Source organism: Piliocolobus tephrosceles, chromosome 6, assembly GCF_002776525.5.
Source record: "Piliocolobus tephrosceles isolate RC106 chromosome 6, ASM277652v3, whole genome shotgun sequence".
NCBI classification, from domain to species: domain Eukaryota; kingdom Metazoa; phylum Chordata; class Mammalia; order Primates; family Cercopithecidae; genus Piliocolobus; species Piliocolobus tephrosceles.
The window spans coordinates 24,950,333-24,974,442 of NC_045439.1; the positions used below are offsets into that span (position 1 = coordinate 24,950,333).

At 39.5% G+C, this 24,110-nt stretch overlaps 1 protein-coding gene and 1 pseudogene across 1 annotated transcript in view; both read left to right on the top strand.

The window, feature by feature from the left end:
• SEL1L (SEL1L adaptor subunit of ERAD E3 ubiquitin ligase) overlaps window positions 1-24,110 on the top strand; it is a 70,203-nt gene that overhangs the window by 23,089 nt on the left and 23,004 nt on the right. Inside the window, exons 4-10 of the mRNA XM_023205379.2 lie at window positions 13,042-13,209; window positions 14,951-15,056; window positions 16,385-16,547; window positions 20,858-20,911; window positions 21,002-21,061; window positions 22,017-22,098; window positions 22,451-22,605. Coding sequence (XP_023061147.2) covers window positions 13,042-13,209; window positions 14,951-15,056; window positions 16,385-16,547; window positions 20,858-20,911; window positions 21,002-21,061; window positions 22,017-22,098; window positions 22,451-22,605 — 788 coding nt within the window. The remainder of the gene's footprint in view (window positions 1-13,041; window positions 13,210-14,950; window positions 15,057-16,384; window positions 16,548-20,857; window positions 20,912-21,001; window positions 21,062-22,016; window positions 22,099-22,450; window positions 22,606-24,110) is intronic.
• LOC111538189 lies at window positions 19,068-19,735 on the top strand (annotated as a pseudogene).

Genomic DNA, 24,110 nt, shown 5'->3' on the forward strand with positions numbered 1-24,110 from the left:
AGAAGCTGTGTGCCAGTAACACGTTTCTTTTTTTTTTTTTGCAGCTTCCCCTGATCAGGATTATTCCTCTGGTATTTATGAAATTACAAGTGTTTAACATTTTATATTAATTTTTATAATACATCTGGATGCAATAGCCACAAAATATAAAGCCATTTTTAAATTTTTCTTCCTTTTTTTTTTTCCTACTGCAGTTTACTTAGCCTTCTAGCAGTAAATTCAGTGTTTGCACTGTTAACATTACAGCTGCCAGGGAAGATCCTGGAATGCAGTGGAGGAAGGGAGGCGGGGGGGGGGGGGGGGGGGGGGGAGGGGGGGCGGGCGGGGGGGGATATTGTAGCAAGAGCAGCAGCCAGGCTGAAAAAAAACTGCTGGATTGTTACCTCCCCCAGTTTTTTTGTTTCGTTGGTTGTTTGTTTTCTGGTTTATCCAAAATTTTGTTCCAGACCAGATTTAACTTTTTAAAGAGAGCAGTTCAAACTTGTAACATTTTTGGTTTGGCCCATCCTTGGGAATTTGGGGGTCCTTTCTCTTCCCATCTAGAGGAGAGAACAAAAACCACAGGCCTCACCTGCACTACACTGCCTTTTCCCTCATTTTAGCCAGCATGACTAAAAGCAGTCAGGGGCATCCAGCGAGCCAGCTTTCCTGGAGCTGGATCTATCACTTTCAGATTCTATGGCTCTCACAACGTATAGCAGCTCAGCTACTGCTTCATACCGTGGATGACTGCATAACCACTCAGGCCCCAGAGATTCATCATATTCTGCCCTTTATCCTTCCTCTTCTCAAACAGCGCTTTCACCATATATCAGTGAGTCAGGGTCATTCTAGCAAATCCCACTTCTGATGCATCTGTGTCAGAAATCCTTAGATCATCCCCAGGTTTAATGATTTGGTAGGGGGATTTGACATACAGTTGCCTTCACAGCTATGATTTATTACAGCAAAAGGGGGCAAAGCAAAATCAGCACAGGTGCAAGGTACATGGGGGGAAGTCTGGAGGAAACAAGGTAGAAGCTTCCAAGGGTTCTCTCCCACAGAACTTATGCAGGATGCACTTAATTCCCCCAGCAGCAAATTGTAACAACACATGTGAAATCTTGTCTACCAGGGAGGCTCATTAGAGACCCACTGCCTGGAGTTTTTATTGAAAACTAGTCTCTAATCTCTCTACTAGCATGTACCAAAACCGTAGAATCCCAGAAGAAAAATGGGTATTGAGAGTAAACCACGGGTTTCTGTGGTTTGGGCTCCGTGAGTCACTTTTGTAAGTTAGAATGGTGGTGTGTGCGGAATTTGTTCCTTCTAATGCCCAGACTTCAGGGTTAATTCCCTACTCAAGCAGGGGACAACAAATGGGTAACTTGTTCCCCATATTCATGTAGACAGTAGCTCCAACTTTGAATACTATATCCCTCCCTAATAAGGGCATGGGACTTTCAGGCATAACAAAGGCATGTGAAAAGAACAGAGTCTCCCAATTACAACTGAGGAGGTGGGAGAAATACCTGGTTACAGGCTGTCCCAGGATTCCTCAGTTGGTAACAGACCTTGAGGACGGTTGTCTGGGACAGGAGATTAACATTGAGAAGGCCGCACCAGTGTCCAGGAGGAAGTCAGTTTCCTGGCCCTCAATGATTAAACGTACCCGGGGCTCACTGAGGGTGATGACATGAGCTGGCGCTTGCCCTGGGCACCCTCCGTCCTGGTGTTAGATCATCTGGTTGAGGGCTTCTGGCCCAGAGAACCTTTGTCCTCTGGGGCAGTGCACCTTCCAGTGATTGCCTCGGCATAGTGGACATGGTGAGGGGGCAGCTTGTTTCTCATTGGACAGTCTTTTATAAAGTGTCCTTGCACACCACACTGACAACAAGCCTCACCAGGTGACTGGCCTGCTCCATTTTCTGTCCTCTTCGAACCACCAAGGTTGGTTTGAGGGCCATGACCAAGGCTGCAGCCTTTCTCTGGTCTCGCTTTTCCTTTTTGGCCTGTTCCTCTTGGTCCCTATTATAGAACACCAAGGTTGCCAGGTTTAATAATGCCTCCAGATTTTGTTCAGGGCCAGGGCTCACTTTTGGAGCTTTCTTCTGGTATCTGCGGCCGATTGGGTAATGAACTTACCCTTTAGAATCAGTTGACCCTCAAGTGAGTCAGGTGACGGGAGAGTATGTTCTCTTAAGGCCTCCCATAGCCTCTCAAGGAAGGCAGAAGGATTTTCTTCCTTTCCCTGAGTTATGGTGGACATAATTGAATAATTCATGGGCTTTTTCCTAATTCTCCTTAGTCCTTCTAGAACACAGGTCAGCAGATGTTTATGACTCCAGTCCCCATGATCTGAATCTAGATCCCAGTGGGGATCCATACTGGGGACGGCTTGCTGACCGGTAGGGAATTTGTCCCTTTCTTCGGCTGTCAGTCTGTCATTTACTTGACTAAGATACCAGGTATCTCCAAACTCTCAGGCTATAGCTAAAGCCACATTGTTTTCTTTAAAGGCCAGGGTTTGATCTAACAAGAGCATGACATTTCTCCAAGTGAGAGCGAAGGTTTACCCTAGACCCTGTAGGACATCTGTATACCTATCAGGATCATCCGAAAGCCTCCCCAGGTCTGCCTTGATCTGCTTTAAATCGGAGAGGGAGAAGGGGGCATGTACCCAGCTTGGGCCAAATTCCCAGGGGTTTTTGTGGTCCTTTGGAGATTTCTTTGCTTGTTTCCTTCTGGACAGGGGGGATTAGAGGAGTCTTATCATTAATAGGAAGGGGAGCTATAGGGAGGCTAGGATGTGGAGGTAAGCTGAGAGGTCCTCCTGTGGGATGTAAATTGCATGCTTTGCATAGTTGTGGATTCTCCTTCAATGAAAAGAAAGCTTGGACATAAGGTATTTCACTCCATTTGCCTTCCCTCTTACAGAAAAGTCAAGCTGCAGGATAGTATTATAATTCATACTTCCCTCAGGTGGCCATTTTTCCCCACCAGAGGGAATACTGGGGCCAGGCCATAGTGCAGAAAAAAATGAGCCGCCTCTTTTTCAGGGTTTGTGGGTCAAATTGGTCCCAATGGCTTAGGATGCATTTCATGGGTGAGCCTGTTGATGCCTGTTTCCCATCTGAAAGACCAAACTGCCCATGGTTTTGGTTTGGTTCTCTCCCTGTCCAGGAACCTGCAACGGTCCCTGGACCCTGCTAATCGGAATAGTTGAGCTCATCGACACAGCAGCAGAAACACTAGTTTTCCTCCTAGACCACAAAGAGGACCGAGGAAGGTCGGATTTAGTGGCCTTTACCAACGCAGTCTCAAAAACCTGCACCCTTGCCTGTCCTCCTAGACCACAAAGAGGACCGAGAAAAATCGGATTTAGTGACCCTTACTGACGCAGTCTCGAAAACCTGTTAAGAGTCCTAAGCATTCTCCTGTTAGTATTGGGACTTTACCCATATCCTATAAAGATATTATGCCCCAAAAGTGAAGTGGGGCATACCCTAAGTGAGGGGAGGGATCTCCAGAGTTGGAAGAGTGATGCCTTTTGCCCTCACTTGAATCAGATGGCTATCATTTCTGAGGCTCCCCATATCCTAGCTTCAGGAATAGCTTTTGTTAGGCCTGCTAGCCTGAGGAGAGATCCTAAAATTCCAGATAAGATAGTCCCCCGCCCCAACCGGGCTTTGGGCAAAAATTTTGTGTCTCTGACTAGTGAGGCCAGGTGCCTAAAGAAGGGAATAGAGTCCTGGAGTATATACTAGAAATCATTCTTATAGGAGAAACTAGAAAAGCACCAGAGACAGGGAGTGGTTTTTAGAAGCAGGTCTAGCCTCAGGGAAGAGAGGCAAGAGGAAGTTTGTCTGACAAGCATTAGGACCCAGGAGGCAAGGGTCAGGATAGATAGTATAGATGGGTGAGTCTCGCTTAGGCAACGTGACTTTGAGAGTTCCACTTATGGCCGCAGGGTCAACCAACTTGTTGTCCGGACCCGGGAACTGAATGGCTTTCCTCTCTGTCGACCTTCGGCTCAGCCCAGAAGTACAGGGAAAGCAGAAGCTGGTTCCAGGCAAACCAACACTCCCAACTCCGAAGAGTTGGGGGTTGTTAAAGAGCTCTTTCCCAGAAAGCCTGACACCCATGTCTTTAGTCCGGTGGCCACGCTAGTCGCTTTTAACTGGCCGACAGGTGCCGGTATTTAGTGCCCGAATTCTAAGGAAAAATAGGACAGAATAGCAAGCGAAAGGGGTCCGATGGTACTCACTGCTTGGTGATTGTCCCTTCATGGTCACCAAAATGTGTCCAGAATTTATTCCTTCTAGTGGGTTCTTAGTCTCGCTGACTTCAAGAATGAAGCCACAGACCCTCGCAGTGAGTATTACAGTTATTAAAGGTGGCACGTCCGGAGTCGTTTATTCCTTCAAGTGGGTTCATGGTCTCACTGACTTCAGGAGTGGCGCCACAGACCTTTGCAGTGAGTGTTACAGCTCATAAAGGTAGCGCAGACCCAAAGAGTGAGCAGCAGCAAGATTTATTGTGAAGAGCGAAAGAGCAAAGCTTCCACAGTGTGGGAGGGGACCCAAGCAGGTTACTGCTACTGGCTCAGGTGACCAGCTTTTATTCCCGTATTTGGCCCCGCCCACATCCTACTGGTTGGTCCATTTTACGGAGAGCTGATTGGTCTGTTTTTACAGAGTGCTGATTGGTGCATTTACAAACCTTTAGCTAGACACAGAGCGCTGGTTGGTGTGTTTACAATCCTTTAGCTAGACAGAAAAGTTCTCCAAGTCCCCACCCTACCCAGAAGCCCAGCTGACTTCACCTCTCAGTGGGAACCCTTCCAAAATCTAAGTTCCTAGATGATAAGTGACAGCCACGTGATAAGCAGTCTTTCAAAGGATAACTAGTTAGACTTGCTGTGCTATTTTCTGCATATCATCTCAGGAAACATTTGTTGATCATGAATGAATAATTAAATGGCCATCATAAGGAGAATGATTACTTTGTGATATTGCCTGTTAGAGAATACTCATAGCCATTTTAAAAGGAACATGTTTTCTTATAAGTAAGAAAATCCATCAGACGATGGCAGAACCAGAGGTTTATTTGGCTCATGTAACTAGAACTCCACAGGTAGGCAGTTCAGAACTTGTGCCATCAGAGACTCCAGCTCTCCCTTTCTTCCTGTTCACCTCCTCATGTAGACTGACTTCATCCTCATGTTTGTTCCATGTGATCAAATCTGATAGTGGCTGCACCTTCAGGGCCTGGGTCCTCAGGAAGAAATGTTGCCTGCATCAGAAAAGCAGAAGCATTTTTGGAAGACACTAGGAGAATTCTGAAACTATCATCTGGGGAAATGGTTCAGAATCGGTAATGAGGCAGTCTGGCCTGTCTGCCACCTACAAGAATGTCAATGATATGTTAAGCAAAAAAATGTCCTATTGAAAAGTAGTTCAGTTAGTATGATCCTGTATTAGTCACAGTTCTCCAGAGAAACAGAACCAAAGGCCATTTGCTTGGAGAATTTCTTCTTTATAGGGTTCAGTCTTCTTTCTACTCAGTCCTTCAGCTGATTGGGTGACATCCATCCACATCATGGAGGATAATCTGCTTTATTCAGAGTCCACCAATTTAAATATTAATTTCATCCAAAAATCACCTTCATAGAAACATCCAAAACAATGATATACTGAATATCTGGGCACTATGGCCCAGCCGGGTTGACACACAAAATTAACCATCACAAATCCTTTATGTGAAAATAAGCCATTTGTAAAAATAAATTGGCAACTGAAAAAGGTCCAGAACTTTTTTCACTAACTGTCATTACCTCTAGACAGAAATAACTTGAAGTGATAGGTAAAGATAACTGTCATTTTTCTTTAATTTTGTATACTTTCTTACTGTTTGTCTCTGCAGTAAACACATCCTTATAGCCTTAAAAAAGAAAAATAGAGTAATTGGCATCTTGGTCTATTTTAAATGGCACAAAAGGAACTGAGTTTAAACTGACTGCATCTTGCTTAAAATTGGGTTCTGAAGCAAGTTATTGAGCAATAGAATGATTTCTACTTCATTGTTGCTTAAGTGGAGATGGCAGGGAAGGAACGACCTTTATCCTAGCAATCAGATTAAACAGAAGATAGAAGACATAGGCAATTGCCTGCAGCAGGTCCTGACTTTCATGAAAAGGCTTTTTTTGTTATTGTTGTTTCTTTGGTTTGATTTGGTTTTACAAGAAAATTATTTGTGCAAGGAAACTCCTTTAGGAGACCATCCTTGTAGATCCCAGCCACACCACAGCTTTGAAAACTCACCTGTCTTTAAAAGCCATTGTTTAGAGAAACCCACTGTTCTTAAATAGCAGCTTTCCTGAACAAGTTTTACTCTGGATGGTTTTTGACAGTGCCTGTCACCTGATTAATATGAAGTTTGCCACTTTATTCTGGTCACATGAGCCAGTGATTGGGCTTCTTTCTCTTTGTATTTTAAAATGATTAGTTGCTTCTCACAGAAAGAGCTGAACTTTGTATGAACCCTGATCTTCACTTTTTGTTCATTCTACATATGAATACATCTTCTGAAAAATACATTGTAATCTGTAAAACAGTGGCTTTCTTCGTATAGTGTGTGTTTATTTACAAAGATAATTTCTAGACCTTATTAACAGTTTTCAACTTTTGATGAAAGCAGTCTGTAGCAGATTACATACCATTGGTATTTTCCCCAAAATATTACTATAGCATATTCCTAGACAACAGTAAAATACTGCCCATATCATTTGGCCTATATCATTTACTTTAAATCAAGTATTTTGTTGCCTTTAAACCATATGTGCTGGTGCTTTGTTCTTAGTCCTTGGGAGAATTTATTTGGTGACAATCATTTGCTTGATTGAGCTTTTATCTCGGTGTTTACCAAAATTGATGAACACTATGACAGTTGTCTTGAGATTGGTAGCTTTTTAACATTAAATAATTATTTCTCAGCTATCTTTGACTACAGGTATATTTGATTCATATGCTACCTGCTATTCTATGTTTGGAAGTACCAGATTGCTTCAGAGAGACAGCATCATTAAATGGGTAATTTTCTTATTTAAAGATCATCCATGTAAACTGTAAAAGTTCTTAAAATGAGAAACTTGTAAAGCTAAATTATTTGTGTTTATCTTTGTAGATCAAAAAATTAACTTTTAGTTTTTTGTTTTGATTTTACAACTGAAAGTGCAAAAAAGATGTGCTTATATTCCCCTAGGCTTTAATTCAATATATATATATGTATGTGTGTATATATATAGAGAGAGAGAGGTATCAGCATTCTAGCCCATGTTTACCTTTTTTATCTCTTGGATTCTTTCCTTCAATGTTCAAGCATCAAGCATATCTTATCTGTTAAAAACAAAAATCTTATGTCCCTTAGTCCCCCTCCAGCTACCATCCCACTCCTCTACTCCCATTTATAGCATAATTCTTTGAAAGGGTTCTCTTTAATCACTGATTTCGCTTTCTCTCTTCCTGTTCTCTAATCCAGCTCCAGCAAGACTTGAGCCTTCTCCAGACTACTAAATCTACTCTTCTCCACCAGTCACATTCTAATTGCTGAATACCTGGTTGGTTCCTGGTCCTCATCTTAACCCATCACTAGTATCGTTCTTTTCCCTGAAGATACTTTTTTCACTTGGCTGCTGATTCCTGAGAATTTGTCTGATCGTGAAACCCGAGCTTGCCTCAGGACTCAGCCTTTGATCCTCTTCCGGCCCCCCCCCCCCCCCCCGCCCCCTCCACCCGCCCCTTCCACTACTCTCTAGGGAACTTTAAATCCTACCATGTTGACAATGCCCCCGTTTTCATTTAATGGCTGCCCCATAGTGTATTTCCCAGTTTTCTATCAGTAGATCTTTGAGTTCATTTGGTTTTATATTTTTAAAATTAGGATACTGTACAAGTATTCTCTTGCACCTAATCTCTTTGTGTGTTTTTGGGAGCATTTTTTTAAGTAAACATCGTAGAAGTAGAAAAGCTGGATCTAAAGATATGGACCTTTACATTCTAATAGGTATTACCAAATGCCCCTCTTGAAGAGATTGTATTAATATATTCACTTGCTGCGATTACAGGCGTGAGCCATCGTCACCGTGCCTGACTCTCAGACACTGTCTTCATAATCTTTTACCCATCTTCTGGCCAACACTGAATATTTTCAGTTCTGTTTTGCTTTTTACTTTTTCTTACTTTCTTGACTGATTTTAATTGACTTTGCAAGAGCAGATTTCTACCAGTTGGAGTGTAAAGCATTCTGTTCATTATTAAAATAAGTTCTGTACCATAAATATCTTACTCTTGAGGTCCAAATAGATTGGGATACTGTGTCACTAATTGTAGAGCCAAAATATGATTCATTATTTAGAAAATGAATTTTACATGAAGCTGCAGAACTGAGAACCCATTTTTCCCTTTCATGGTGTCAGATTTGTTTACTGGTTATCGCTAATTTAAATTGCATAACCTGTCAACTTCATTATACTGGAGCAGTGATTACCTTGTTTTTAAAATTGACACTGTTCTTGTGGAGGTTTTTAAAAGGATGGGTTTGAAATTATTGCAGGATTTCTCCGTAGAAAGAAAATTAACTGAAATTAAAACTATTGTGAGGAGTTTCTGTTTGAGATAATCAGTTTGAAACTAGTGAGTCCCAACCGATAACTTTTGGAAGATTTTAAAACAAGTTTAAAAGGTAATAACACTTTCCATATTGTGATTTCCCTTGGAGAAGGTAGCTGAGAGAAACAAATTTTCTTTGTAGTAACTCACTAATGAATTATTTTGACATGTTGCAGTTTTGACTAAATTGAAGCAAGTGCCTCCTGGGCATTCTTCCTGCTTATGTCAGTGCTGAATCAGCAGTAGATGAAAACCTTTTGTTATCAAAAAATTTTTTACTCTCTCCAGTTTCTTTTCTGTGTATAGTTCATCACATGAAAAGGAATTATTTCATATATTTGAAACACTTAGAAAATGTAAGTTTTGGCAAACTAGATGTGATAAGCTATTTGTTTTTAAGACAAAGATTTCTATTTCATAGAAGTATTAATTCTTTTAAACCATCATTTGCTATTTAATTTGAAATTCAGGTTTACAAAGTGCAGTTCTACAGACGCTTTCTCGGCTCACTGCAACCTCCACCTCCCAGGTTCAAGTGATCCTCCTGCCTTAGCCTCCCAAGTAGCTGAAACTATAGGCATCTGCTGCCACACCCAGCTAAGTTTTTGAATTTTTAGTAGAGACAGTTTCACCATGTTGCCCAGGCTGGTCTCAAACTCCTGGGTTCAAGTGATCTGCCCACCTCAGCCTCCCAAAGAGCTGGGATTACAGGCATGAGCCACTGTGCCTGACTCTCAGACACTGTCTTTCTAAAGCAGTGGCAGATTTGGATCTAGTAGCAGTGTATAGGGATGTCCTTTCCAAATTCTGTAGTCAGAATGACTCCTCTGAAGTTGTTGCTAAAGGATTCCTTGCCTATACATTGCATTAGAGATCCTTTTTTTTATTATTATTATACTTTAAGTTCTAGGGTACATGTGCACAACATGCAGGTTTGTTACATATGTATACTTGTGCCATGTTGGTGTGCTGCACCCATCAACTCGTCGTTTACATCAGGTATAACTCCCAGTGCCATCCCTCCCCACTCCCCCCTCCCCATAATAGGCCCTGGTGTGTGATGTTCCCCTTCCCGAGTCCAAGTGATCTCATTGTTCAATTCCCACCTATGAGTGAGAACATGCGGTGTTTGGTTTTCTGTTCTTGCAATAGTTTGCTGAGAATGATGGTTTCCAGATGCATCCATGTCCCTACAAAGGACACAAACTCATCCTTTTTTATGGCTGCATAGTATTCCATGGTATGTATGTGCCACATTTTCTTAATCCAGTCTATCACTGAAGGACATTTGGGTTGATTCCAAGTCTTTGCTATTGTGAATAGTGCCGCAGTAAACATAACGTGTGCATGTGTCTTTATAGCAGCATGATTTATATTCCCTTGGGTATATACCCAGTAATGGGATGGCTGGGTCAAGTGGTATTTCTAGTTCTAGATCCTTGAGGAATCACCACACTGTCTTCCACAATGGTTGAACTAGTTTACAGTCCCACCAACAGTGTAGAAGTGTTCCTATTTCTCCACATCCTCTCCAGCACCTGTTGTTTCCAGACTTTTCAATAATTGCCATTCTAACTGGTGTGAGATGGTATCTCATTGTGGTTTTGATTTGCATTTTTCTGATGGCGAGTGATGATGAGCATTTTTTCATGTGTCTGTTGGCTGTATGCATGTCTTCTTTTGAGAAATGTCTGTTCATATCCTTTGCCCACTTTTTGATGGGGTTGTTTGTTTTTTTCTTGTAAATTTGTTTGAGTTCTTTGTAGGTTCTGGATATTAGCCCTTTGTCAGATGAGTAGATTGCAAAAATTTTCTCCCATTCCGTAGGTTGCCTGTTCACTCTGCTGGTAGTTTCTTTTGCTGTGCAGAAGCTCTTTAGTTTAATTAGATCCCATTTGTCAATTTTGGCTTTTGTTGCCGTTGCTTTTGGTGTTTTAGACATGAAGTCCTTGCCCATGCCTATGTCCTGAATGGTATTACCTGGGTTTTCTTCTAGGGTTTTTATGGTATTAGGTCTAACATTTAAGTCTCTAATCCATCTTGAATTAATTTTCATATAAGGAGTAAGGAAAGGATCCAGTTTCAGCTTTCTACTTATGGCTAGCCAATTTTCCCAGCACCATTTATTAAATAGGGAATCCTTTCCCCATTTCTTGTTTTTGTCAGGTTTGTCGAAGATAGATGGCTGTAGATGTGTGGTATTATTTCTGAGGGCTCTGTTCTTTTCCATTGGTCTATATCTCTGTTTTGGTACCAGTACCATGCTGTTTTGGTTACTGTAGCCTTGTAGTATAGTTTCAAGTCAGGCAGCGTGATCCCTCCAGCTTTAAAACATAGACAAAGCAAAGATAAAAAAGTTATTTGCCTCTTATTACCAGGATGAGTGACATTTACTTGGTGTAAACCATTTGAAATTTATTTTGTCTTTCATAGCTTTTTGAAAATATTTTTTAAATTAGTATTGTAGGATATGTCTTTTTTTACACTGGAAAGAAAGAAGGGATACTTTCTAGCCTTCAGAGCAGGGGTGCCCATAATAATAATAGCAGCTGTCATCCCTTGGACTATTATTACCTAAAGTGATAGGCACCATAATGAATCCTTTACATGTATTATATCAGTCAGTCTTTGCAAACAACCCAATGCAATAAGGACTGTTATTCCTATTTGGAGATAAGGAAGTTATTGCTAAGTAATCTTAAGAGATTAAATCATTTGCTCCAAGCACACAGTTAGTAAGTGGTAGGATTTGCATCAAATGTTCTGACTCCAGAACCTAGACCCTTCATCACCGAGCTCTGCTACCCAATTAAATTCTCCATGTAAAAGTGACCAGTGGAAGTTGACATGGGCTCATACCTACTGTGTATGGTTTTAGGCTTAGTCCTGGACCTCTGGTGTTCTCATATACGTCTCATGCAGCATTCTTATGCATACCCTTGAATTCAACTATTATCTGTGTACTGGAGAATTTTTTTTTTTTTTATCTACGACTGAAACATGTCTAAAACATTTTCACTTGTGATTTTTTGTTTTTGCTGTTGTTTTTTGTGGGGTTTTTTTGTTTGTTTGTTTGTTTGTTCAGTAGCCACCTTGAATGTAGCAGTACCTACCCGGTAACCTACTCCTTCTTTAGAATTCTGTATCTTAGTAAGGGCAACCATGTATGTACCCCTAAAGCATCTGGGTGTCTTCCTTGACTCAACTTTCCTCTTATCCACACATCTAGAAAGTAGTACCATATCTATCTCCTTAGCATCACTTGAGTGCATCCACATCTTCCATTCCATTCCCCTCTCTGGGCTACCAATGCCTCTCAGACTACTGTTACAAACTTTAAACTGGTCACCTTATATCCAGCCTTACTTTTTACATACTTTCCACTCTTTTAATAAAATGTGAGCATGTCACTCCTATGCAAAACTTTTCAGTGAGTTTCCGTTGTTCTCAGGATAAAAGTTCGAACTCCTTATTAAGACTTGTAAGGTTTTCCCCTGTCTGGCTTCCTCATGCTGCTTTAGCCTCTTGTCCACTTTGCCACTCATTGATTCTTGTCACCTTAGCACCTGTTAGAGTACTCCTACCCACCACACCCCCGAGCCTTTCATTCACTGCTATTCCTGCACGCCCTTGAGGTTCAGTTGAAACCTCAGTTCCTGAGAGGGGAGGCTTGCCTTTCCATAGCATCCAACACACGTTTGCTTAATATCTCTCTTCCTGGCTAGGCAGTAAGTTGTGTGTAGCAAAGACCTCTGATCCACCTCATTTCTAGCACCTAGCATAATTTCCAACACCTAAGAGATACTCAGAAATAATTTATAGAATAAATTACAGATGCAGTCTCTACTCTTTACAAGCTCAAAGTCCAGTGAGAACCAGAGTATGGTAAAGAAGTAACTTCCATACATGTGATAAGTACTCTAATAAAATGCCACAGGATTGCAGAGGAGTGTGTGAGTGGTGAATTTGCCTTGGGGGGAGCATTTTCCCTATATAACTCTGTATTACTAAAGAAATTGACTTCTGGCATTCAGAAACAAGGATAGCTTTGCTGAGCAGTAGAATTGATTCACTTGCATTTTGCCTTATTTTTTGTGCTTACTTTTTGGGCAGGAGTTTTACAGTAGAATTTTAATATTCTAAGGTTATATATCAGGAACTTCAGAAAGTCTAACCTAGACGCAGATGCTAAGTAGTCAGCTAGCCATGCTCACTCAATTAACTAAACCAAGTCCTCCCTAATCAAAATCATTGCTAGCCCTTTTATGTTCCCGGTTACAAATCAGGCATCATGAATCTTTGCTCAAACTCTAACAGCCAAAATTGATGGCATTGAATCGATGAATACCAGAGGTGTTGTTCATGTTGAGATTTTTATTTCTTGTCATTCCAGCTTTGACCGCCATTGAAGGCACAGCACATGGGGAGCCCTGCCACTTCCCTTTTCTTTTCCTAGATAAGGAATATGATGAATGTACATCAGATGGGAGGGAAGACGGCAGACTGTGGTGTGCTACAACCTATGACTACAAAGCAGATGAAAAGTGGGGCTTTTGTGAAAGTAAGTATTGCTCAGTAGGAGGCAGATCTGCATTGCTTTATGTCTAGGGCGATGTTTTTAAGGCCTTTTTCTAGTCGTCCTTTTCCACATTGGTCAGAAATGGCCAGCATTGCTGATGTCGTCATAGCCTTAAAGAGTGGACTTAAGAGTGGGAAGCGTATGGTGTATTTAGTTTCAGGCTGTGTCATTCAAGTCACACTCACTTTTTTTTTAGAGATGGTTTTCCATTGGTATACACAGGTTGTTTTGTTAAACCCTTCACGCTGGTAAATTAACATAAAACTTTTGGGGGACAGTGAAGGAAACTGGGCCATTATGGAGAAGGTTAATAGTGATTAGAAGAAAAATAAAAAACTTTTAAAAAATACTTAGGGTGAAATATGCTATGCCAGGGTAACATTTGACAAATACAGTATATTTAATCATCTTTAGTGTAAATGTCATTATAAAGATGCTGACCTCTAAGGAAAGCTATATTCAGGAAAAACTTTCTAACTATGAAAAAACAACAGAAAATCTTGAACATAACCCATTAAATACCAATTTTTTTTTAAAAATGGCTGTTACAGAATATTTGGACAATCCTAACAGAGCACATTCAAAGATAGTCCATCTTTAGATGTAGGCCAGTGTGACTGGGTACTCTGGTTAATGCACCAGAATTTTTTTATATTATAAGAAGAATTTGCTTCTGTTTCTATAAATACTGGTTCTAATGAAATATGTTTCTTTTGATGAGTTCTTACAGTAGCAAAATAACTTTTGAAAAATCTTTAACAGTTCTGTGATTTTCAGTGTTATATGAGTTTGAAAAATTGGTGAACTTGAACATTAAATCAGTTTCTATGTTTAATAAAAATCAATTTTTTACTAATTTGTATTATATAGTTAATCAAATATTTTATCCTCGTAAAGATATACAGTATTTCCAATAGAGCTAAAGTGTCCTTTGGCTATAACAGCATTTTTCTGACTACTGTGTTCTAAATGTCCGGACCTTATTTTAGCTGACCTTGGCATATTAGTCCATTCTCACACTGCTATAAGGAAATACCTGAGACTGGGAAATTTATTAAGAAAGGAGGCTTAATTGGCTCACGGTTCTGCAAGCTGTACAGGAAGCATGATGCTGGCATCTGCTTGGCTTCTGGGGAGGCCTTGGGAAACTTCCATGTGAGATGCAGCCATCTCATATGGTGGGAGCAGGAGCGAGAGAGATGGTGAAGAGCAAGGTGCCACATACTTTTAAATGACCAGATCTCGTGAGAACTTACTATCACAAGAACAGCACCAAGGGGATGGTGCTAAACCATTCATGAGAAACGATCCCTATGATTATGTCACCTCTCACCAGGCCCCACCTCCAACATTGGGATTACAGTTTGGTGTGAGATTTGGTGGGGACACTGATCCAAACCGTATCACATATAATCTGAAATTTTAGTTGAATTATATTTTTAGAAGTTAGCATTTCTAACAGAAAAGTACCCTCAAAGAGTAGCTTGGTATTGGTATTTCTATAAGAAAATGATTTCAATGAATTATATATATATATATTTTTTAAGTTTTATCTTGTGTCATGTAAAGGCCACACATAAGTGTTTTTAGAATCATATTTGAGAATAGTGAAAGATCATTCATTACGTTTGTATGACTGCCCAAAAGAAAGAATAAATACTTATGGTTGATAATTGGTGTAGAATTACAATCCATTTAAATGCATCTGACATTTTGTTTTTAGCTGAAGAAGAGGCTGCTAAGAGACGGCAGATGCAGGAAGCAGAAATGATGTATCAAACTGGAATGAAAATCCTTAATGGAAGCAATAAGAAAAGCCAAAAAAGAGAGTAGGTAGCACTGCTAAGTCCACTTTTCCCCCAAGACAGGCCATTACTGAGACAAATAGCAACTACATTCTTTAAAAAATGGACTACCAGAGACACAGAAGATTTTTTTAAGTTCCATTACAAGAAAACGTAATATGACTTGCGGGCATTAGTAGCATTGCTTTTACCACACTTTAGTTTGTTACGGTAGAATTGTTACACATACTGATTACAGTAACAGTGAGTAAAATGGCAATGATTGACTCAAGTTGTAGTAGTTTCTAAGAACCAAGAATGCATATACTATTTAGAATTCAAAATGACATAAAACAAAAAGAATTGTTGTCAAGTATGTGTTTTTGGTTTTGCTTTGTAATTTTTGACTGGAATTTAGGAATTTGTGCTTGGAAAAAAAACAGAACAAGTGATTATCTCGTAACATCTTATGTCCTTTTTAATTTCAGCTGACATTTTTACAGTCTGCAAAGATTTAAAAAGAAAATTGCAACAGTTATTTTTAGATCATATACTGGACACCATCATATTGTAATCTCTTACTGCAAATCTGGTTAACTTTTTTTAATAGAAGTTTTTAGAATTACTGTTAGTGTAATTAGACTATTTCAAGATATTAGGATAACAGGGAGAACTAGTACCTTATATGAAAAATAAAATAGCCAATCTGGGCAACATAGTGCAACCCTGTCTCTAAAAAAAAAAGTTAAAAATTAGCCAGGCATGATGGTGCACACTGTGGTCCCACTACTTGGGAGGCTGAGGTGGGAAGATCACTTGATCTTGGAAGATAGAGAGGCTGCAGTGTGCTGTGATTGCCTGGGCAACAGAGGAAGACCATGTCTCAAAAAAATTTTTTTAAATAAAAAAGCAGGATGTTTTTTACATATATAAGTAACGTGACCAAATAGAAATAAGATTATTAGAGGGGGTGGCTAGGCATGGTGGCTCATGCCTGTAATCCCAGCACTCTGGGAGGCTGAGGTGGCCAGGAGTTTAAAACTAGCCTGACCAACATGGTGAAACCCCATCTCTACTAAAAATACAAAATTAGACAGGTGCAGTGGCACACGCCTATAATCCCAGCTACTGAGCTACTGAGGAGGCTGAGGCAGGAGAATTGCTTGAACCCAGGAGGTGGAGGTTGCAGTGAACCGAGATTATGCCATTGCACTCCAGCCGGGCAACAAGAGTGAAACTCCGTATCTCAAAAGATTATCAAAGGGGTTTTGTAACATAAGGAAATTATTTATGCTGCATTTTAGTAGATCAAAAAAACTTAATGGCAGTTTCAGAACATTACTAATTTGGTTTTTAATTGTTTACATTTAAAGAGCTTATCGGTATCTTCAAAAGGCAGCAGGCATGAACCATACCAAAGCCCTGGAGAGAGTGTCATATGCTCTTTTATTTGGTGATTACTTGCCACAGAATATCCAGGCAGCTAGAGAGATGTTTGAGAAGCTGACTGAGGAAGGCTCTCCCAAGGGACAGACTGTAAGTACATTCTCAGTGAAGAATCTCTCTGCATGTAGCACTTGTTCATTTTAAAAGCAATTTACTCTCTTATGTCCTGACTTCTTTTAAAAAGTCAGACTGGAAGATAAAGTATCTTTAAATACTAATTTTGTGGCTAACCATTTTATCAGTCTTCTTGGATAGTCTTTTTCCTTAGTCTGGGAACATTTGTGGTCAATGAAGACATTTTTGCAGTTGTGCCTTGCCACAATTACATTTGTAGTTTTCCAAATTAGATCTGTAGAGAATGAAATATGAAGCTAATTATTTTTTATCTGAAATTACTCACCATTGCATTTTTCTAAAGTTCAGATGTTGCAGCTCATGTTAATCTTGGGTTTTTTTTAAAAAAGTATTTTATTACAGAAGCAGTACATGTCCATTGTAGGAAACTAGAAATACAAACTAACAAAACTAAGAAGTACACATCACATATGTACCACCCAAATATGAGTAATAATATATCAGTGCATGCATATCCTTCTATAATAGATCTTTCTCTTTGTGTATATATACACATGATATTTTTATTAAAATGAGATATCACTGTCTATTGTTCTAGAACTTCGCCTTTTCATCCCAGCACATTTTAAGTCACATAATATCCACACTATGTTCATATGATGTTGAACCCAAAAATTTTCTTTATACCTGTTTTGTCCAAACCAGTATTCAATCCAGGACTCAACCTTACATTTTGTTGTTATCCAGTATACCCCAGTGTCTTTTTTGTCTATATTAGAGATAGGGCCAGTTTTTCTGCAGAATATCCTACTTCAGTTTGTTTTTTCATGATGGCTTTTAGTTTGTTTCTTCATCACCTGTATTTCCTGTCAATAGGATGTCACAGCTAAAAGCTGATGAACACAAGTAAAATATTTTTGGCCAGACTACATTACAAGGGATGTTCTGTATTCTACATTGTATCACATCAGTTGATAACATATCTGGTTGTTTCCCCATTAGTAATGCTGAGATTGACACCTGGATTTAGGGGACCATCATATTTATTTAAAATTCCTTCAATAATTCAGGTTTATTCAAGCTGTGAGACTTGCTTAAAGATTAATGAAATATCTAATCACGAGGGAAGTCTGTTTTCAAACTATATGACCAATAACAGGAGTCATAGCAATTGTTTTCTTAGAACTGAATACCTAACAATTCTGCAGCTCTCTCCTCAGTATTTTATTATAAACCGATTATATCTTAATGGTTCCCCTTTGTCTTCAAAGCTTTTTCCCTTCTTTGCTTGAATTAGTTTATATAAAAACATACATATTCTTTATTTTCAGAGGCGTTCTGCTCTGAAGAACAGTTTTACGTTTTAAGGCATCAGTTCCCTCTAATATTAGAACCTTACAAAGTTACAGCACTTTATATGTTGCAAAGCACTCTCTCCATGAAAACTAATTCTAGTTGATGCAACAGACAAAACCCGAAAATCACAGTGGCTTAACTGCAACTGTCTGAAATAACAGAGAGTTGTTTCTTGCTCGTACTAGATTTGATGTAGCTCTCCTGTTGGCATAACTCTTTTCTGAATAGTGACTCCTGGTCATGGGCTGTTTCTGTTATGTAGCTACCCTGATTGCTACATGGGGCTTCCACGCCACAATGAAGTGAGAAAAGAGCCTCAGGATTCATTAGGATGTTTTCAGGCTTACATCCCTGACAGCCATATCCCAGGCATGTGATTCTCCAGAGAGGCTGGGAAATGTAGAGAAGCTCATGATTTCAGTGAGCACTGCAGTCTCTGCCACACCTGCCTTTGTCACATTAGCTTATACTTTCCAACAACAAGGACGATCCACAGAAGGCAAAGGATTGAAAAGGTGGAACTTCACCAATGCATTGTTTCTTCCATTTTTTTGTGTTTATTTTTAGAAAATCATGTGTGTTCTAACATTGTAGAGCAGCCTTTCTCCCTTGACCCCTTCAACTTGACCCCTTGCTGCCTCTTTTTATATCTGGGATAGTTTATCTGGGTAATTCATGTCTTCTCTGTTTTCATAGTGTATTGCTCTCTGCGTATATAGAGAAATATGCTGATGTACCGATAATGGGAGTTGTCTTCATGATGGTTGTTCATAAAGTCATGTTTACATGTATTCAGCTTTGTCTTTCTAGTTAATATTAAATTGTTTTCAAGCTAAACGTTTGTTGTTTAAACTTACATTTGGCTGGGCGCGGTGGCTCACGCCCGTAATCTCAGTACTTTGGGAGGCCAAGGCGGGCGGATCACAAGGTCAAGAGTTGAAGACCAGCCTGGCCAACATGGTGAAACCCCGTCTCTACTAAAAATACAAAAAAAAATTACCTGGGCATGGTGGCAGCACCTGTAATCCCAGCTACTCCGGAGGCTGAGGCAGGAGAATTGCTTAAACCCGGGAGGCAGAGGCTGCAGTGAGCCGAGATTGCGCCACTGCACACCAGCTTAGGAGACAGAGCAAGACTCTGTCTCGAAAAAAATAATAAAAATAAAGTTACATTTGATCCGATTCTCCCACCGCCCCCGCTGTGGGTCTCAGAAGCTTGCGCTGCGGGAGGAGTGGTAGTGGCCAGGCAGCCCAGTTTCGCGAAGGCTCTCCGCGCGCCACGGCCCGCAGGCACCGAGCCCGCGCCTTCCCCGCCGCCAGGATGCCCAAGAGGAAGGTCAGCTCCACCGAAGGGGCCGCCAAGGAAGAGCCCAAGAGGAGATTGGCGCGGTTGTCAGGTAAAACTCCTGCAAAAGTGGAAGCGAAACCGAAAAAGGCAGCAGGGAAGGATAAATCTTCAGACAAACAAGTGCAAACAAAAGGGAAAAGGGGAGCAAAGGAAAACAGGCTGAAGTGGCTAACCAAGAAACTGAAGAAGATTTGCCTGCAGAAAGCAGGGAAACGAAAACTGAGGAGAGTCCAGCCTCTGATGAAGCAGGAGAGAAAGAAGCCAAGTCTGATTAATACATATACCATGTCTTACCAGTGGTCCCTGTCTCCCTTCTTGTACTATCCAGAAGAATATTTTTATCAACTATTTTGTAAATGCAAGTTTTGAAACATTTTTTAAGAAGGAGGGAATCCCACCTCATCCCATTTGTTAAGTGTAAATGCTTTTTTTTAAGAGGTGAAATCATTTGCTGGTTGTTTATTTTTTGGTACAACCAGAAAATAGTGTGGGATATTGAATTATGGGAGGCTTTGACTGTCTCAGGTGTCAGCTTAACATTCCATACGTGGGGGGTTAGTTTTTATATCCTATAATAATACAAAGCATATTAAATGGCAATATGGAGTCAGTCCTGCATTTAATGTCTTGAACATTTTAAATTACTTCCAGTCTCATGTTGTTTTTTTAGTAGAATTGTTTCCTAAAGAAAACCACTCCTTGATCATGGCGCTCCCTGTCAGAATTGTGTGCACTCTGTAACATGTTTGGTTGTGGTAGTCCTGTTTTCCTAATAACTTTGTTACTGTGCTGTGAAAGATTACAAATTTGAATATGTAGTGTACATGCTATTCAGTTGTGAACTGGTGGGCCGTATGTAACAGCTGAGCAACATGTGAAGATACTGGTACTTGATAGCCTCTTAAGGAAAATTTGCTTCCGAATTTTAAGCTGGAAAGTCACTGGAATAACTTTAAAAAAGAATTACAATACATGGCTTTTTAGAATTTCGTTACATATGTTAAGAATTATGTACAAATTGAAATATCTGTACTGATCTTCAACCAATAAAAATCTCAATTATGAAAAAAAAAATAGTTACATTTAATTGTGGCCGGGTACAGTGGCTCACGCCTGTAATTTCAGCAGTTTGGGAGGCTGAGGCGGGTGGATCACTTGAGGTCAATAGTTCGAGACCAGCCTGGCCAACATAGTGAAACCTTGTCTCTACCAAAAAATACAAAAACTAGCCGGGCATGGTGGCATACGCCTCTACATAGTCCCAGCTATGCGGGAGGCTGAGTTGGGAGAACCACTTGAACCCAGTAGGCAGAGGTTGCAATGAGCCAAGATCACGCCACTGCATTCCAGCCTGGATGACAGAGTGAGACCCTGTCTCAAAAAAAAAAAAAAAAAAGGCCACAAATAAATAAAATTTTTTTTAATGTTACATTTAATTTAATTGTGTAATGTGTAAAACCCTGGATGCTTTTCCAAGGCTCTTTAATCCACGTTTGTAGATACTTGAATTCAAATCTTTTAGCATTTAAAGACTCTTGTATTTTTTAGTAGTATATAAAACTGTGTCTGTCTTGGATAAACCTTCACCAACTCAAGATTTCTTACTTTATCATTTATTTCAGGCTCTTGGCTTTCTCTATGCCTCTGGACTTGGTGTTAATTCAAGTCAGGCAAAGGTAATACTATTAAAACTTTATTGCATATTACAGTTTGAATTGAATAAATGTGTGCCTGTGTTCAGTTAAACATTTTTTATTCTTTCACAGGCTCTTGTATATTATACATTTGGAGCTCTTGGGGGCAATCTAATAGCCCACATGGTTTTGGTAAGTAGACTTTAGTAGAAGGCTAATAACATTAATATCAGAAGAATTTGTGGTTTATAGCAGCCACAACTTTTTTAGCTTTCATGATCGAGATTTGCTTGTATTAATACCAAATACTCAGTTGAACTTCCTTCAAATTCTTGTTAATGGATATAACACATAGAATCTACATGTAAATGAAAATTGGTGGCGTCCACAATTTTTCTTTAAAATGATTAGTTTGGCTGATTGCCCCTAAAAAGAGCAATCTGATAAATGTCTCTTTTTAAATTTTCTCTGAGTTGGAATTGTCAGAATCATTTTTTAATTAGATTATCATAATTTTTAAAATTTTTCTTTAGTTTTTCAAAATTTTATAAATAGTGGCTACAGAAAAAGAACATGAAATATTATACATTATTTTGCAACAGTGCCCTAAAGATTGTTAAAGTTCATGAAGTTATTTGTGCAGAATGACTCCAAAGAGCTCTACTTTCTGTGTTTTACTCTTCATGATTAGCTATCTTCCCATTTATTCTGGTCATTTATTGCTAGTGGCACTTTGCCTTCTTCCAATAGTCTCATTTTCCCTATTTTGCTGTTACTTTTTCTTTGCTAATTTGGAAGATTAACTCATTTTTGATAAAATTATGTCTTAAGATTAAGACTGGTTCTAAGCAAAAGCCCTTATAATTTTTCTCTTACGAGTAAAATGCAGACACTTCAAAAATAAAGTTTGTAACATCTATTTTGATTGCTCTAGGAACTACATTATTTCTTTGTTCTTAGCTATGGCCTTCTTGTTGAAGTTGCTGAATAAATTACCTCAAAACCTAAAACTTAGCATAAATTAGGTGTTAGTGTACTTGGATCAAATGACAGCAAAATTCTGGGTATGCTTAGCTTTATTTGTTCCACGAAGAATGCCACTGAAGTACGTGAAACTGCTGCCTCCTCACGTGAAGTTGTTTTACAGGGTTACAGATACTGGGCTGGCATCGGCGTCCTCCAGAGTTGTGAATCTGCACTGACTCACTATCGTCTTGTTGCCAATCATGGTATCTATGTTTCCCCTTTTACCTTTCAGGAAAAAAAAATAAATGAAATTAACTTTAAACATTTCTATTTTTATTGTTCTATTTGAAGTGTTATAAATGGCTGTTTTATGTAGACTCATCTTTAAACTAGTTAAGGTTCAGAAGTACTTTCTTTTATATAATTTTTTGCTTTAGGTTCTATTTATGTTGTGAAAAAAGTTCAATTTATTAATAGATTACTGATCTGCGATCTGTATAGACTACCGTAAAAACAGATTCCTTTAACATTGTGTTTGGCAGCTAGAATTGTACTTCTCTCTGGAACAGTTCTTCTGATTTTCCTCAACCTTATTATTTTATCCTTCTATTTCAGTTGCTAGTGATATCTCGCTAACAGGAGGCTCAGTAGTACAGAGAATACGGCTGCCTGATGAAGTGGAGAATCCAGGAATGAACAGTGGAATGCTAGAAGAAGATTTGATTCAGTATTACCAGTTCCTAGCTGAAAAAGGTGATGTGCAAGCACAGGTACGTGTTTAAACATCTCACCAAATATCTTTACTGCATTGTGTATTTTAATCTGTGGGGGACAGGAGCAAGCACTTATATCTGTAAGTTACATTTTCATTGCCCTGAGCAATTATGAACTACATATTAGAATCACCTGAGCGCCTTAAAAAAACAGAACACCAAGAGTCTCACACTCTTAGGATATTCCATTTCGGTTAGTGTGGGATGGGACCTAGGCACTGGTTCCTGAAACTGTCCAGGTGACTCTCCCATGTACTGCCGCTGAAAAATCACTGCTTGAACAGAGCAGCATTAACAGCAACGATGAAGGCTTTTACTAGAGTCACCAATGATGAAAACTGTCACTTTCTGTAAACAAGAAGTCGCTGGAATATTTGCAATATCAGATGCTCTTCAGAGCTATTTACCATTCATGTTTCTTCTGCTCATCTTAAATCATAATTTCCTCAAGGTCAAGAACAGAAGTAAGCTCGTTTAATGGAAATTGTATAATGTCCATCAAAGTACCATGTGTGCACACACGCGTTTTGTGGCTTCTTTTGATATTAAAATAAAAAGAACTTTAACATTTACATTTTTTTCCACTAAGTTTGCAATTATTTCTAATTTAGGACATGTACAGATGAGCATGAGATACTTATTAAGAACAGTTGGTTTTAAGACTAGCACTGGAGTCTTAAGAAAAAAAAAAACGTAGTGAAAGGTAGATCTAAATGTTAGCTGATAGAAATTATAATAAACTTGTTCAACATCTTATTTTTACATTAATGTAAAATTTAATTTACTTAAAATTTTCTGTTTTACTTGCTTTCTATGTATCTTGCTTTTCGTGTTTACTTTTCTCTCCTTTCTTGCCCTTTTTCGGTTCGAGTGCTTTTTCCTTTGCATCTCTTCCCCTCTGCTAGCATGATGGCTACTCTTACAGTGGTTATCTAGCAATCACAACATGCATCCTTGACTTACCAAAGTCTGGTACAGTGAGCACTTTTACCATTTCCAGGACAGCACAGAGATCTCAGAGTATTCTGTGTGTGTTTGATTTTATATCTTTTGGTACCATGAGATACTGTTGTTTTGTACAGTCCATATTAATTTATATTTATTTTCAAATTTACCTTTTCATTGCTTTTTTTTTTTTTTTTTTTTTGAGACAGATCCTTGCTCTGTTGCCCAGTGCCACTATCTCGGCTCACGACAACCTCTGCCTCCTGGATTCAAGCGATTCTGGTGCCTTAACCTCCCCAAATAGCTGGGAATGCAGGCATGCACCACCACACCCAGCTAATTTTTGTATTCTTAGTAGAGATGGGGTTTCACCATGTTGGCCAGGCTGATCTTGAACTCCTGGCCTAAGTGATCCTGCCCACCTCGGCCTCCCAAAGTGCTGGGATTACAGGCATGAGCCACCACACTGGGCCAGCTCTTTCTTACTGTATCTCCCAGCTTCTAGTAATTTTCCTTCTTTCTGAAAAGCACCCATTTGTGTATTTACTTTAGAGCAG